General features: G+C 44.1%; 1 protein-coding gene across 1 annotated transcript in view; it reads left to right on the forward strand.

Moving 5' to 3' along the window:
- Nucleotides 1–3,287: 3,287 nt before the first annotated feature.
- The window catches only part of zgc:162989 (uncharacterized protein LOC100037351 homolog), a 45,925-nt gene continuing 32,242 nt past the window's right edge, over nucleotides 3,288–16,970 (forward strand). Inside the window, exon 1 of the mRNA XM_039741601.1 lies at nucleotides 3,288–3,604. Within this exon, the coding sequence (XP_039597535.1) occupies nucleotides 3,422–3,604 (183 nt within the window). The 5' untranslated portion in view covers nucleotides 3,288–3,421. The remainder of the gene's footprint in view (nucleotides 3,605–16,970) is intronic.

Below are 16,970 nucleotides of genomic sequence, written 5' to 3' on the forward strand. Positions count from 1 at the left end.
AGTGTATACTGTATATATTATACATATTGTCATGTAATGGGCAGCACGGTGGCGCAGTGGGTAGCAGCAGCTTAGGAGGCCTGGGTTCGCTTCCCGGGTCCTCCCTACGTGGAGTTTACATGTTCTCCCCATGTATGTGTGGGTTTCCTCCGGGTACTCCGGTTTCCTCCCACAGTCCAAAGATCTGCAGATTAGGTGGATTGGCGATCCTAAATTGTCCCTAGTATGTGCTTGGTGTGTGTGTGTGTGTGCCCTGCGGTGGGCTGGCGCCCTGCCTGGGGTTTGTTTCCTGCCTTGAGCCCTGTGTTGGCTGGGATTGGCTGGATAATGGATGGATGGGTGGATATTGTCACGTATGTGCACTGGGGGCCCACCATCCTGTCTTTGAAACAGAAGAACACTAACACCATAGGATATAAGGGGGCGCTGGCACAAACCACTTCTGATGAGGCATCCAAAGAAATAAACTTCAGCTGGACCCTTCTTGCCCAAAGACAGAGTCAACCCCGCCCACATGGCCCAGTGTGGCTCCGCCCATTCTATCCAGGGTGCCCTAAAAATGGGTGGTCCTCAGGAGGAGGGGTTGAGTTTGGAGCAGGACCTGAATTGAAACAGAGCTGTACTTCAGGCTAAGAAAGCCTCCCGAATCGAGTGCCAAGGGTACAAATCTTTTTCCGTTCTTTTTTCTTTGCATTTAACGGGATTTCCCATTTGACACTCCAACCTTTCTTTTTGGCATCCTTGGTCTCACAATAAATATATTAACAGCATTATATAAAGTGGGTAGCTCTCCTGTCTCCCAGTGTGGAGATCTGGGTTTGCATCCTCCCACTGTCCATGTACGTTAGGTGAAATCGCAATAGTAAGTTGGCACTGATGTGTGTGTGCTTGCCCTGCGATGGACTGGCAGCCCATCCAGGATTTGTTCCTGTTTTGCACCCTGTGCTGTCTGGGATAGGCTCCAGCACCCCCTGCAAGCCTGGTTTCAATTAAGTGGGTTAGAAAATGACATGGCGTTATATGAAATCATATGCTCATTGGTAAGCACATTGGAATGTTGTGGTTTACTGTGGAAAGGCACTATATAGTATATAATCAAAGTCACTGCCTCAGTTGTCACTACTGACAGGTTTCTTACACTGACTTTGCTCTCAGTGTAGATAAATAGAGCTGTCCAGTACGTACCTGTCATGGTTTTTTGGGATGTGTCTCATTCTGAAAAGGCGCTATATACAATCTTAGGGTTGTGGGTTCGGTCTTCTCCCCAAGGCAAGTCCTTTAACCTCACTGTGCTTACACTGAATATATTCTTTCTGCAAAGAGTAATACTGTCTCTGTAAGGTGCCTTGTTTACTATTGAAAGTTACTGTATAAAAAAATAAGGTCATAGGCGTGGTCCGCACCTCTCACTCACTATGTAACTTCATCTGTAATGGCTCACTTTATAAAAATATGCAAACGATCGTGCTCTGCTTGTAAAGCGAAAGGGCAATAAAACAATCACACCTTGAATTGGTTTGGAGTATCTTATAAATGGTAATAAAAAACTTACCATTTGGAGACACTTGGTCTAACAATTCTGGAGATTATGATTTAAGACAGGTGCCCACACTTTTTTGGCTTGCCAGCTAGTTTTAAAATGACCATTTCGAAATGATCTACCTATATTAAAAAATATATATATACATATAGCATTCAGAATCACAATCTGATTGTATGGGTGGTTACCTACCAGGTAACGTGTGAGGTTGGCCTGCAAGTCGGCAAAGGGGCGTCGTAGGGGACTGGACTTTCTCCTGTCCTGTTCAATCTATATACATCAGACTTCAAATATGACTCGGAGTCCTGCCACGTGCAAAAGTTCGCTGATGACACTGCTTTTGTGGGTTGCATCAGGAGTGGGCAGGAGGAGGAGTACAGAAAGTTAATCAAAGACTTTGTTAAATGGTGTGACTCAAACCACTTACACTTTAACACCAACAAGACCAAGGAGCTGGTGGTGGATTTTAGGAGGCCTAGGCCCCTCATGGACCCTGTGATCATCAGAGGTGACTGTGCAGAGGGTGCAGACCTATAAATACCTGGGAGTGCAGCTGGATGATGAATTGGACTGGACTGCCAATACTGATGCTCTGTGTAAGAAAGGTCAGAGCCGACTATACTTTCTGAGAAGGTTGGCATCCTTCAACATCTGCAATAAGATGCTGCAGATGTTCTACCAGACGGTTTTGGCGAGTGCCCTCTTCTACGCGGTGGTGTGCTGGGGTGGCAGCATAAAGATGAAAGACGCCTCACGCCTGGACAAACTTGTTAAGAAGGCAGGCTCTATTGTAGGAGTAAAGTTGGACAGTTTAACATCTGTGGCAGAGCGACGGGCATTAAGCAAACTCCTGTCAATCATGGAGAATCCACTGCATCCACTGAACAGTGTCATCTCCAGACAGAGGAGTAGCTTCAGTGACAGACTTTTGTCACCGTCCTGCTCCACTGACAGACTGAGGAGATCGTTCCTCCCCGACACTATGCGACTCTTCAATTCCACCCGGGGGAGTAAATGCTAACATTACTCAAAGTTATTGTCTGCTTTTTTATTTTTATTTATTTATTTTCATTTTTCATTTTTATTACTATTTAATTTAATATTGTTTTTTTTTGTATCAGTATACTGCTGCTGGATTATGTGAATTTCCCCTTGGGATTAATAAATTATCTATCTATCTATCTAAACATCCGCCACGGGTGCCCTCTCAGTTGCGAGAAGCAGATCATAGAATGTTACATACAGTAGTTAACTGTCAAATAATGCAAAGAGTACGCGACACACGTTTCGCCCTATTTTGGGCTCATCAGGCGTACACACTCCACTGCACCCCTCATCGGGGATCGAACCTCGGACGTCAGACAAACGCACTTCGATTGTGACAGTGTGAGAAAAACAAAAATGTATGTCAATCAAGTGGCAAATGCCATAGGAAGGATATATGATAGACTAACGTTTAAAAAAAACTTTTTTTGAATGCAACGCGATCTACCTGCACTACCTTTACGAATTACCGGTCGATCGCGATCGATGCATTGGGCACCCCTGATTTAAGATCTCTACTGTCCCCCGATGTGCCCGTTTTGGTAACCCTCTGCCAGCTGCGTTTCATCCCCCCGAGGATCACATGGCGCTATAAACGTACCCTGACGAGAAGCCCAAGCCTGACGTTCCCTCCCCCGCACTTTTGCTCTTTGCTCTCTCTCTCTCTCTCTCTCTCTCTCTCTCTCTCTCTCTCTCTCTCATGCACACGCACACACACACGCGCGCACACGATCACCGCAGGCTCAGCTTGCATTTCAAGCTCCTTCACGGATCGAGAGGACCGAAGAGCTCGTCTGCCTGTTTCTTGAGACTTTTGGGGAGGTGGGGGGTGGCAGCATGGCGGCAGACTCTAGCGCCCAGTGTAGGGTGCTCTTCCAGACCACCGACAAGGCAGAAGAGGAGCCCTCTCAGCGTAAACTCGGCAAACTCACCGTCAAATACAACCGCAAGGACCTCCAGAGGAGGCTGGACATCGAGGAGTGGATCGACGGTCAGCTGCACCTGCTGTATGACTGCGAGGTAAGCCCCGAGGGCATTCGCTATCTGAGCTGCCACCTGAGCGCCCTGGCTGCCTGTTTGGCTGACAGACTTGGCAGTTGGCCCGCTTTCAACCTTTTGACCCCTCGCGTCCGATGAGAGCGACATTGTTCAGGTCGGTGAAGGTGTCAAGCCGGAAATCCCGCAGATCCCGAGCCGTGCGGGGCGAGTGGGTCGTGCTTGAGTTGCTCGAAGCGGCCAAAGTTACTGATTAAAGCAGAGCGCTCGGGCTTGACGGAGGCGGCGAGGAAAAGATGGATTCCTCTTTATTTTATGTGTAACCTTAAAGTCTCTGTCTTTATTTTTATGGTGACTTTTAACTACTGTAAGGCGCTTAATACATTTTAGATGTTTCTGTACTGCTTTATGTGTAGAAAGCAGAAGGATCCCAGTCTCGGCTGGCACATATTAGGTTGACAGCACTTTAGCTGTCCCCAGGAGTAAGTTTAGATTTTCACAAAAACACAATGCATCAATAATAATTTCACTATATTATGACAAACCTCTCACAAATAAACACCAGAATGACTAAAACAAAGTAAAACGTCTAACTTGTCAGATCCAGTCCCACTGCGGTGTTATACTGTTGGTAGAAAGAAGCCCCCTTAGCATTTCTTGACACACACCTGCTGGGTAATTCATTGGCTGAAAGTCCTCAGTGTTGGTGTGTTAGAGGGGGGGATTACAGCATTGTTCATAATGGCACTCGGTTTGGTCTTCATTTTCACCTCCGCTTTTACCTCCAGCAGGTCCACCCATAATTGAGTCTGCCATGTTAATTAACTTGCTGGTTAGGTGGGCTGCTCTGGGAGTGATGTTACCGGCTTAGCACACCACACTGGACATCACAGAGTTTTAGGAGATGTAAAGGAGCGCAGTCTTCTAAAATAGCAGAGTCTGCTGTGCCATTTCTTCTTCAGTTCTTCTGAGTTCTGAGACCAATCCAGCCTGTCATTGATGTGGACCCCCAAGTATTTGTAGGAGTGGACCATTAGTGACTAGACAGAGAGGCTCTTTGGTGCCGTGTAAGTCAATGACCAGTTCTGTGGTTTTGCTGATGTGAAGTTGCAGACAATTCTCAAAGCTCAGGCCTCAGGAACGTGAGCATTAACTCCATCTGGTGCTGTAGCTTTTCCACTGTGTGGCCTCCTCATTTGGTCATCCGTTATGGACACAGCATAGTGATGATTAGTTGTGGACTCATCACAGGCCATTTGAGCTGAAGTGCTAGAAATCGTTACACTTGTATACAAGCATCAGCGTCCTGACGAGGGGGGTCTCCTGCCTTGTTCCCACTCGGTGCCAGTTTTAGACATTTAAAAGATTGTGTCAAGACACCAGAAAGGGCACACGTGGCATTAACTTTTCACTGCCTTGTTTTACCGCATCACATGGACGCCTTCCGTCTTCGCTGGTATAAGTTACCATTCTCAGGTACACTTAATCCGGTTCAGAGGTGCCAGGGTCTCTCCTGGCAGCACTGAGTGCATGGCATGTTCCAACCCTGGACACTCACACACGCACATACACACACCCAGACAGACCATGCCTCCTCAATTAATCCAACCTGCACATGTGTGCACAGAATTCAAACCCTGGATGTTGCATCTGTCAGGTAGCAGCACTTTCCACTGTGCCAATTTTTATTGTATTATATTTTGATTCTGATAGAACAAACTGTAAAATGCGTTCTGTCAAATAAAAAATGACACTGTGCCTGGTGGGGAGCCCTTGCAGTGGGTACCATGGCCATATCAACACAGGCAGACTGCAGTTAAATTCCCAGCTGTGATACTTAGCGCCATGCTGCCAGGCTGACTGGCGTTTGTTTGTGTGTGTGTATGTGTGTGAACATTCCTAGGAGCAGAATGGCATCCAGCCCAGGGTAAGTTCCTGTCAAGATAGTTCTGATGTGGTGGGCACAGAAGGTCAGTGACTGGTGTGTCGTATGCTTGAATGAGTTTTTACATGCAGTATGATGAGCAGAGGAGGGTTTAGGTTTAGAGTATGGTGATGAGGTGGCACTGCCATGGACTACTAGTTGCTCAATGGCTGAGATACCATCTGATTTTAAACAATATAACTCTGGTATCTTCTGTAGCTCAATATGGTTTCACTTTATTTGACTCTGACGCCTCAGGTGCTGTCAGTCTGGGTAGGGGACTGTCAAGGTTGGGGTTACCATTCATCAGGTGTGATGTTTGATATTTGAAGTGGATGTTGTACTTCTTACTTTGTGGAAATGTTATCTCTGGAAAAATATAAAACGTTAGCAGATACCTAAATGTTAATGCTTTTAAATATAAACCTGTGGCACAACTGGGAAGATCTGACCACATCTGGCTGCCACCTACAAGACCGTTAGGAGATGGCGGCAGCTCGTCTGTTATCCAAGCCAGGAGTTCTTTTGGGTATTTGGGGAGCTTATGGTTTGTTAGATTATTTTTATTTTTATTGAGCTTCAGTAGTTTTAATTTCCCATTGGAAACAAATAAACTATCTATCTATCTATCTATCTATCTATCTATCTATCTATCTATCTATCTATCTATCTATCTATCTATCTATCTATCTATCTATCTATCTATCTATCTATCTATCTATCTATCTATCTATCTATCTATTGTCAGGGATGCCAGGGGCCATGACCCGGCCGGGACGTCATGAGGGACCGGATGTGGGTCTGTGCCCACCCTGGATCACGTGGGGGTCGCTTTCCTGGTTGTTTTGGGGGCCACGGGTACAGGGCATGGAAGCTCCACCCTGTAGGGGCCCGTGGTCACTGTCAGGAGGCGCCCCAATGCCTTGGGGACCTGTTACCCCAGCACTTCCGCCACACCAGGAAGTGCTGGGGGGAAGAATTAGGCGGCGCCCGGAGAGCTGCCGGGAGGACAGCCGGCACTTCCGCCACGCGTGGCCAGAAGAGGAATGCCGGGAACACCTGGGGCTCATCCGGGGACTCTATAAAAGGGGCCGTCTCCCATCATTCGAGGCTGGAGTCGGGAGGCGGAAGGACAAAGCTCAGGAGAGCTGTGGAGACGGCCCGAAGAAAAGGCATTGTGGCCAGGACTGTGTGTGATTGGGGTAATTGTGCACGTGACTGGGGTCTGAGTGACCAATGGACTGGGGTCTTTGTGACCATATCATTTGTATATATTGAAAATAAAAATGTGGTGGTGTTTTAACAACATGTCCGCCTGTCTGTGTCCGGGCCGGGTTCACTCTATCTATCTATCTATCTATCTATCTATCTATCTATCTATCTATCTATCTATCTATCATTTAGAGCCTTTCTATCTATCTATCTATCTATCTATCTATCTATCTATCTATCTATCTATCTATCTATCTATCTATCTATCTATCTATCTATCTGTAATCCTGCAAACTACGTCTATCTATCTATCTTTTTGTGCTTTTCAGAGCTCCTAAATTTAGAGGCATGGCTGTCAGATATTGGAAATAATCGGCAGGTTTGAACTTTCTTCTGACAGAACGGACAGAGTTGTTGGTTCTTAGTCAGATACGGACACTTGTGTGAGAATTTGAATGGTAATATTGATCTTGCCGTGGTTTTCATACTTGTCTCACTTTTCTGTCTCATATCACCAAAACAGCTTTTTTTTTCATCTTAGTAATATTGCAAAGTTCTGATCTACTCAATCTTTGTGTGACGCTGAACATTTAATTTATGCATTTGTTTCTTCTAGACTGGATTATTGTAATGCCCTTTTCTCCAGTCTTCCTAGTTGTGCTACTAAAAGTCTTCAGCCATTTTAGGATACTGCAACTAACAAAAGCAAAAAATAAAATCAGCACCTAACACCCAGTGTAGCTTCTCTTCACTGGTTACCAGTACAAGTTAGAGTTGATTTTAAATCTCTTATTTTAACGTTGTATCTAGGTGAATGATGAGGCAGGCAAAAACCAAATGTTTAGGGTGCCAACCTGGCAAAACCCATTTAATTCCCCCATAAACAAAAAAAAGAAAACTGCAATGAAAACACACACTCGTAGGCACTTTTAGTTCGGGCACCACCTTCTGGAGAGAGTGAAAGGGGCGGGGCTTCCTTTTCTTCATTGCCCTCTAGGGGCGGGGCTTCCTTTTCTTCATTGCCCTCTAGGGGCGGGGCTTCCCTTTCTTCATTGCCCTCAAGGGGCAGGGCTTCCTTGGCTTTGTTGCCCTCAAGGGGCGGTTTCTCCAGGCTGTGAGGGGATAAAGGGAGACAGGACTGTTGGCAACAGCCCCCCTCTCATTCTGGGGTGGCACCACATAACTTAGGTGAGCCTTCTGGAAGGTGACCCTCTGTCTGGCGCATGTGTGTGACAACATATAAGGCCTGGCATGGACTGGCACCACCGTACACACTCTGGTACCTCCTCTTCATTCTCTTAATGCTGGTCTCCTGGTCATTCCTGTAGTTAAGAAAAAAAAAAAAATCAGTTGGTTACCAAGCATGGAGCTTCTCTGTGGAATGGATTTCTGTTGTGTATTAAAGAAACACATCCAGTTGACATTTTCAAATTGAGAAAAAATACTTCTCATTATAATCTTCTGTAGAATTGAGTTAGGTATATTGTGTTTGAAATATTTTCTTAAATGGTATTTTTATTTTTATTAATTGTTGATATTCATTTACATGATATGTTTTTATGTTGTTTTAGTTAAATCAATATTATTGTCATTTAATTCATTTTTATTCTAACTTGTCCAATATATTCTTTTTATTTGCACACTGTATATGGACTGTGCTGCATGCTGATTATGCACTTTAAATAAAGCTGAGTGACTGATTAATTAAAAGTGAACTGCCACCAGCTGTGGGAGGTCCTATGGACTGATAGGGTGAAGGGCAGTGATTGGCAGGTGGCCCCGCCTCTTAAGGGACCGCCCACAAAACACACTGAACATAAATAACCCAGATGGCTTGTACGTGTAGATCAGGGGTCTCCAACCTTTTTTCTACCAAGAGCTACTTTTACAAAATGAAAATGGCCGAGAGCTCCTTATGTTTTCTAACGTTTATTCTCATCGCTTATTTCAACCCAAACAAACTGAATAAGCTTGTTTTGCCTGAACATTCACAAAATGTTGGTGTCCACAACTCACATTTTGCATTAAAACATCACAAACAATATTTAGTTCACCTGCAAGTGCATTTTGTATGTCTGGATGCGTTTTCTAGCGTATCTCACACTATTAAATTAAAACATGAATGATGTCTAAACAAAACAATGCAATTCCAAATCCACACATCTGACTTATTCCTTTGTCATTTTGTCACACGTCACTGTGTCACTTTATCCACAGGTCCAGTTGCATGTGTGATGTGTTTTTTAGTTCGTCAGATGACTGGCACTGAGGCGTGTGGTGGAGTGGAGCCCCTCAGGTTCACTCTGATGGAGTCGTTTCAATGTTCGTCTGTCCATCTTGTTCTGAACTTCGATTTCATGACATTCACGTCAGACCACAGAGGTATGGAGACCCAAACAAATCAGATGTGTTCAGAGCTGCTTGGTGAAGATTCTTATAGTCATCAGGCTCTACCAAGCTCTAGAAATGCTGTTGAGACTTTAACTGCACATTATTTTGAAGGTTTACTAATATATAAAATATAAAATATAATGTCTGTCTGTCTGTATGTCTGTCTGCTTTTCACGAGAGAACTACTTCACGGATTTAGATTGGGTTTTTTTCTATAATTTGCTTGAACATTCCGGTTGATTTTGTGACTCTGTATCAGAGTTCGCTTGCGGTTTTCGATTTATTTGCGTGAATTCGAGATCCACGTGGAGGGGCCTTCCTCACTCACTCGCCAGCTTCGGGGCGTGGACCTTAATTCCGCTTAGCTAGCGAACAAGAGAACAATTAAATTCAACTTTGTTTGATATTTAAAATAAAGTGTTGCTTAGGTCTTGATGAGTCTGAGTCCGGATATTCTCTTCAGTGTATGAAAGATTGTGGATCGTGATTTTGTGTTAAAAAGATTGTGATACCATTTTTTGGAAGGATCGCCCACCCCTAATTTGACTAATCAAGTTTTCAGACTTATGTAGGATTCATTAACCCTTTGGAGAGCTACTTGGAAAGGGGTTGTGAGCTACCGGAGATGTGCTGGAGACCCCTGGGATAGATGAAACTCACTACACAAAGTGTGCTGATCGTAAAGGGCTCAGAGTGCTTTCTAAATCCACTGTATTTATGAGAAGTACGTTAAGGAGAAAACTAATAGTCATGGTAACAAGGTTTGAATACTCCTGACGCAGGACCCTTTAAAATGCTCGTTTGACCCCCCTGACCTAAACACCGCACAGAATTCTTGAGATCAGCCCTCCTTCTCAGAGAAATGCAAGGTGAAATGCGACATGTCAGGAGTCACAATGGGTGTTTGTAAATTTGCTGCCAGATGCTTTGCAAAGCAAACAAGATTAGAATATTTTACAGGTCAGAGAAAGGAGCAGATAAAAAGTGGGTTAAAAGAAAAAAAAGACAAAAGACGCAGTCATTGTGGCAATGGAGGTGAGTGGGCCTGGAAAGAATGTGCTGACCGCCTGGGCAGAGACAGTGTGCCACTGTTCAGCCTTTGTACCTCACGAGGCTAAGCAAGGACTGGGCTAACGGGACTCCTCATGCATGACGTCAAAGAGTTTGATGGAGGGGCCCCCAAAAGACAGGCCTTGAAGTGAGTCCCCCAGCGCATGTGACGTGCAGACACTTGAACAAAGGACAACGTGGGGGCTTTCATACAGAAGCCCACCAGACTCTGCATTCGCTCACAAAGACGGCCTGAATGAAAAGACTCTTGTCACAGCTTTTAGTTTATGTGTCATTTAGTCAACAAAGACAGGACATAAATGACACAATGACAGACGATGGATTTGTTAAAGTTGGTGGGCGTTCTTGGCAGCATCCGGTGAAAAACGAAAACGGGAGGCGCACAGAAAGAGGTGCACAATAACTGGTGTGGGCAAAGTAGAGGGGGAACCAGAGGGTCTTGAAGACCTTCCTCAACGAGCAGAAGGAGTGGGCAATGCCCAGTGGATCCACCAAGTATTCGGACCCCTTCACTTTCTACACAGTTTATTTTAAATGGAGAAATCTGCCATTTGTCCTACCAAACTACACTCAATAACCCAGGCAGCTGCGTCCTTTTCAGGTTCCCAAAGTCAACCAGCTACTGAGTGGGAAAGGTAGGAGCCAAACGCTTAACAAAAGAAATTTAATAAATTCTAATAAAGTTTGTTTTAAAAAAGGTTAAGTGAAAATTTAAAAAAAGGAACAAGTCAAAACAAATTCAGAAAAAAGTTATTACACATGCAGACAGTATAAAAGCCAAAAAGGAACAAAGGCTTCTTCTCTGCTTTATGACTGTTTTCACTTTCTCCTGTTAAACTTCAGTTACCTTCGATACTTAAAGGTTCATACTTTTATATGGCAAACTTACACAAGCTTTAGTACGTTCATTATATTCACTACAGTTTAAAATTGTTTGCCTTACCAACTACAAGGCCGATCATAAACTGAAATTAGTCTGCAGTCAGAAATATTTGGAATACAGTCATCCCTGGCCTATCGCGGGGGGGGGTGAAAATCCCCGAAGTGAAAACCATATGTTCATATGCTTATTTTTATATATTTTAAGCCCTTATAAACTCTCCCACACTCTTATAAAGAGTTATACAGCATGAACCCTTTGAATTCTCTTAGATATTAGGTAAGATTCGTTGAAATTATGTATGTAAACACACTGTTTATATACAGAGTAGGTCAGCCCCGGCCGGGACGCCCAGGAGGACGAGAGGAGGGCTGGTGCCTCCTCCAGACCGCGAGGGGGCGTCTGTCCTGGTTATGTTGGGGGCCCTCGGGTAGAGGGCTTGGAAGCCCAGCCCTGTAGGGACCCGTGGCCACTGCCATCCCGGGAGCCTGGCACTTCCGCCACACCAGGAAGTGCTGGGGGGAAGACGACAGGGGACACCCGGACGGCTTCCGGGTGCGCAGCCGGCACTTCTGCCACACAGGGGTGTGGCCAAGTCTAATTGCCGGGAAGCAGCTGGAGCCCATCCAGGTTCCCATAAGAGGGGCCGCCTCCCTCCAGTCATTGGTGGATGTCGGGAGGTAGTTGGCAGAGCGGGAGAGAGGACTCGAGGCGGCCAGAGGAAAGGCACAAGGACTGTGAGCCCTGGACTTTGGGGGAATCGGTGCAAGAGGCACTTGGGGGTGCACGTGAGCAAATTGTAAATATTGTAAATAAACAGTGTGTGGTGATGAACAATATGATGTCCGTCTGTGTGTGTCCGGGCCAGCTTTCACAACAGTAAAACCTAAATTTTAATTTAAAGATATCGAGCGTCTCCGATATCACGTATGTTACAGCCATTACGATAGACAGGCCACCAGCAATAAATACGTACAATGCAATAAAAATTGTATACAGTAAAATGTGTGTACAATGACACTAAACGTACGTACATGTACTGTACCGTAAGTAGAAAATTAATTCTCGTTACTCACCAACAATGACGCGACGACTTGTCCGATAACGATGAGTTTAGTTTTACTGCACAACAAACAAGCAGCTCTTCTAAAGGAGCCTCTTCAGGCGACTGTGTAGCACCGCCGTTGTTCTTCTTCAATCCAAATCCTAAAGCAGATTCTATCCGGACTACCGCCTTATTACGTCCACTTACAACTCGTTTTGCACCCTGGTTAAAGGACACTGCGACCGTAGAACTTATATTCTTTTCCTTTTTCCTATTTTTTTAAATAAAAAGAATTGTGGACTCATTGATGCCGTAATGGCGTCCTACAGCGGCGAAGCTGTTCCCTTCCTTCAGCATATCCAAAACTTTTACCTTTTCGGCAATCGTTAGCATCTCCCTTTGGTGCTTGGGCACGGCCCCTGAAGCAGCAGCAGGAGCAGATCGTTTTGGAGACATAATGAAGGGCTTGACTACGCACAAAGATGAACACAAAAGAGCACAAAAGTTAACTCTTTACACATCGAAACACGCTGATGCTGAATGAGCGAGACAAGACTTCTTGGTTAACGCAGCAATCGAATTCGGCGCACCGTCACGGAGCCAATCAGCACACAGTAACTTAACTGCGTGCTCTGATTGGGCAGCTTCTCAGCCATCCGCCAATAGCGTCCCTTGTATGAAATCAACTGGGTAAACCAACTGAGGAAGTAAAAAGGCCGATTGTCCAAGCGAAAAATCTGCATTATATATTTAGATATGCTTACATATAAAATCCACAATAGAGTGAAGCCGTGAAAGTCGAAGCGCGATATAGCGAGGGATTACTGTATTCCATTTATACTTTAGGTTGTGGGGGTTATAATAGGACCTCCCATTCACTATGAACTAATATACAGGGAGACGTTTTTAACATCACTAAGGAAATACGTCTGTCAATTTAACATAACCTAACTAACTCACAAATGGCTCTTACAACCAGGACTGTGGAGTCGGAGACGGAGACAATTTTGGGTACCTGGAGTCGAGGAGTCGAAGTCGGCAAAAATGTACTGACTCTGACTACTAATAAATTTTAAATTGTAATGAAAAAAAAATACAGCAAGTTCAAATGTCCCATTTCACAAACAATACTCAAAATGAAGTTCTTCTCTGATAACAACAACAACAACATTTATTTATTTCTATAGCACATTTTCATACAAAAAGTAGCTCAAAGTGCTTTACATACTGAAGAAAAGAAAAATAAAAGACAAAATAAGAAATTAAAATAAGACAACATTAGTTAACATAGAAAAGGAGTAAGGTCCGATGGCCAGGGTGGACAGAAAAAACAGAAACAAAATGTAATTATGTGTTACTACTAGTGTGAAGTTCAGCTGAGCTATTATACATCCTGACATTCACATATTGTAATCTGGATTATGGTACATTACAAAATGGGTTTTAATTTTATTTCAGATATAATATGTTTAACAAGTTCATATGCGTGTAAATAAGTGTAATGATGTAGGTGGAGGTGTGTGCTGTGGCCTGATGTGTGTTCAGGGGTTCTTGTCTTTTGTTTAAACTGGCCAATACCGTAGAGAGTCCGCTTCCTAGCCAGTAGTTCTGTGGTTAAATGGCGTGTATGTTGCCTTCCTTCAATCAACATGGAAAATACCTTAGCATATTAAATACTGAGGAGTCGGAGTCAGAAGTACCAGAAACTAAGCAACTGAAGTCGAAGGATTTATTTACTTACTGACTCCACGGCCCTGCTTACAGCCCCTAATGAAAATACAATTTATTGTTGTAGAGCCCAAAATCACACAAGAAGTGCCGCAATGGGCTTTAACAGGCCCGGCCTTTTGACAGCCCCCCCCCCAAGCCTTGACTCTCTAAGAAGAAAAACTCCCCAAAAAAACCCTTGTAGGGAAAAAAAATGGAAGCAACCTTGGGAAAGGCAGTTCAAAGAGAGACTCCTTTCCAGGTAGGTTGGGCGTGCAGTGGGTGTCAAAAAAGAAGGGCGTCAATACAATACAATCCACAGGACAGAACACCAGTAATCCTCAACACAGTATAAAAACAAAAATATTACAAGTACAGAGCAGAATTTAACAGTAGATGATCTCACATAATATGATTTGGATTTGTTTAGAGTCCTGAAGACCTCGGCCATCAAGCTGCCTAACCCCTATTGGCCATTACATAGCTGAGACAGCGTTGGGCCAGCCGATCCGATGAAAGGACCCCTCTAACCCGACAAAGTGAAAACATGTTTAAGAAAGGTTTGCAAATATATTAAAAATCACAAACTGTAATCTCTCATTCAGGTAAGTATTCAGACCCCTAATTCAGTACTTTGTAGAAGCCCCTTTGGATCTTCTTCTACAAGCTTTACACACCTGCACTTGGCCAGTTGGTCCCATTCTTCACATCCTCTCCAACTCCATTAGATTGGCTGGGAAGTGTCTGTAGACCACCATCTTCAAGTCTCTACACAGATGTTCTTGTGGGCTTTGGCTGGGCCACGCATGGACACTCACAGACTTGTCCCCAAAGCCACTCCGGCGTTGTCAGGGCTGTATGCTTTGGGACATCGTCATACTGAATGGTGATCTGTCACCCCAGTCTGAGGTGGTGTGCGCTCTGGAGCAGATTTTCTTCAAGGACCTCTCTGTATTTGGCTGCATTCATCCTTTCCTCAGTTCTGACCTGTTTTCCTGTACCAGGTCTACTGCTGAGAAGCATCTCCATGGCACCATGCCTTCACCACCATGCTGCCTCATAGGAAGGTATTGAGCAGCGTCTAGTCTTCGCCAGACATGGTGCTTGGAGTTCTACTCAAAAATTCAATTTTTGTCTAGATAGTCTTTTTCCTCCTGCTGCCAGAATTCTTTAAAATGTTTTTCATTCAAGAATGACTTCCATTTTGCCACTCTACCACAAGAGCCTGATTGATGGAGTGCTGCTGAGATGGTCGTTCAGCAGAGGACTTCTGCAGCTCTGTTAGAGTGACCATGGGTTCTTGGTCACACCCCGCCCCCCCAGAGGAAAGCCCTACTTACCTGGTTACTTAGTTTGGCCAGACATCCAACTCTAGAAAAAGCCTTGGTGGTTCCAAATGTCTTTTATTTTACAAATCTTGAGCGCTCAGAGCTTTAGAAATGGTTTGACACCCTTACTCTGATCTGTACCTCACCACAGTTTGATCATGGAGGTCAACAGATAGTTCATAGCTCGGCTTTAGTCCTGACATGCAGCGTGAATTGTGGGCCTCATATACACAGGAACATCTTAATGATGTCCACTCGATTCAGTTTGCCACAGATGGACTTCAGGTGAGTTCTAGAAACATCTCAAGAATGAAAGCAAAAAAAAAGAGGCACCCCAACACAATTTGGGGTGCCGCAGCAAATGGTCTGAATACTTCTATGAAGGAGAGATTTCAGTTTGTCATTGTTAATACTCATAAATGTGCAAACTTTGTTATATTGGGGTATTCAGTTTAGATTGATTGGCAAAATTATCCATATAAAATCAAATCTACAACACAATAAGGTGTGCAGAAAATGAAGAGGTCTCAGTAGGCTACTTACTGAAACCACTACACAGTTTGATCCAGCATACCAAATGAAATTCTGCTTCTTGTTCTTCTGCTTCTTGTTGTTGTTTGTGGAAATCCTGTAAACACATCTATATCTCTCTCTCTCTCTATATATATATATATATATATATATATATATATATATATATATATATATATATATATATATATATATATATATATATATATATATATATATATGTGGACTTGAACCCGGACACAGACAGACGGACATCTTATGTTCACCCAACACACGTTTATTATACAATATATGCACACAAGTTTTACTTTAGTGCACTTCCCAGTGCCTCCTGCACCGTTCCCCCAAATGTCCAGGCCTTGCAGTCCTTGTGCCTTTCTCCTGGCCGCCTCCAATCCTCTCTCCAGCTCTGTCCACTTCCACCCGACTTCCGCTCTCGACTGAAGGGAGGCGGCCCCTTAAATAGGAACCCGGATGGGCTCCAGCTGCTTCCCGGCACTCCTCCGCAGACACGCCCCAGTGTGGCGGAAGTGCCGGCTGCGCACCCGGAAGCCATCTGGGTGTCCCCAGTCATCTTCCCCCCAACACTTTCTGGTGTGGCGGAAGTGCTGGGCTCCAGGGATATTCGGGGCGCCGCCTGGCGGTGGCCACAGGTCCCTACAGGGCTGGGCTTCCAAGCCCTTTACTCGTGGCCCCCAACATAACCAGGGCGGACGCCCCCTCGTGGTCTGGAGGAGGTACAAGTCCACAATATATATATATATATATATATATATATATATATATATATATATATATATATATATATATATATATATATATATATATATACACACCGTATAAATCAGATGTTGATACCCAAAAAATCGATCATAAAATCAGACCCCAACTTATACACCCGTTCAAAAATACACTTAATTTTAAAATTTTTTTTTTTTACATCTTCTTGCTGCCTTCAATCTCACGCCAATTTCCCACAAACATTGAATTTTGTTGCTGCAGCACAGTTACCAATTTCTTTCGCCACTTAAATGACTTTTAATTTAAATCCAGCTTCTTATTTCCTTCTGATTGAACACTCCACCGTAGATAAGGGATGCTCTTACGATAAAAGTGTATGAGGGTATGAGACACAAAAACATCACTTCAGAATAGTTTGGGTATTACTGTGTGGTCACATGGGCACAATAGAGAAAAAACAAAGGCAGTGTGCTCAGTGGTTACTCTCTCAGGTTGGCATTAGCATATCATAATCTCTTGGACCAATAGCGTGAGTTTTCCGCATTCGACTTATACAACCG

This window comes from Polypterus senegalus, chromosome 18 (genome assembly GCF_016835505.1).
Source record: "Polypterus senegalus isolate Bchr_013 chromosome 18, ASM1683550v1, whole genome shotgun sequence".
NCBI classification, from domain to species: Eukaryota; Metazoa; Chordata; class Cladistia; order Polypteriformes; family Polypteridae; genus Polypterus; species Polypterus senegalus.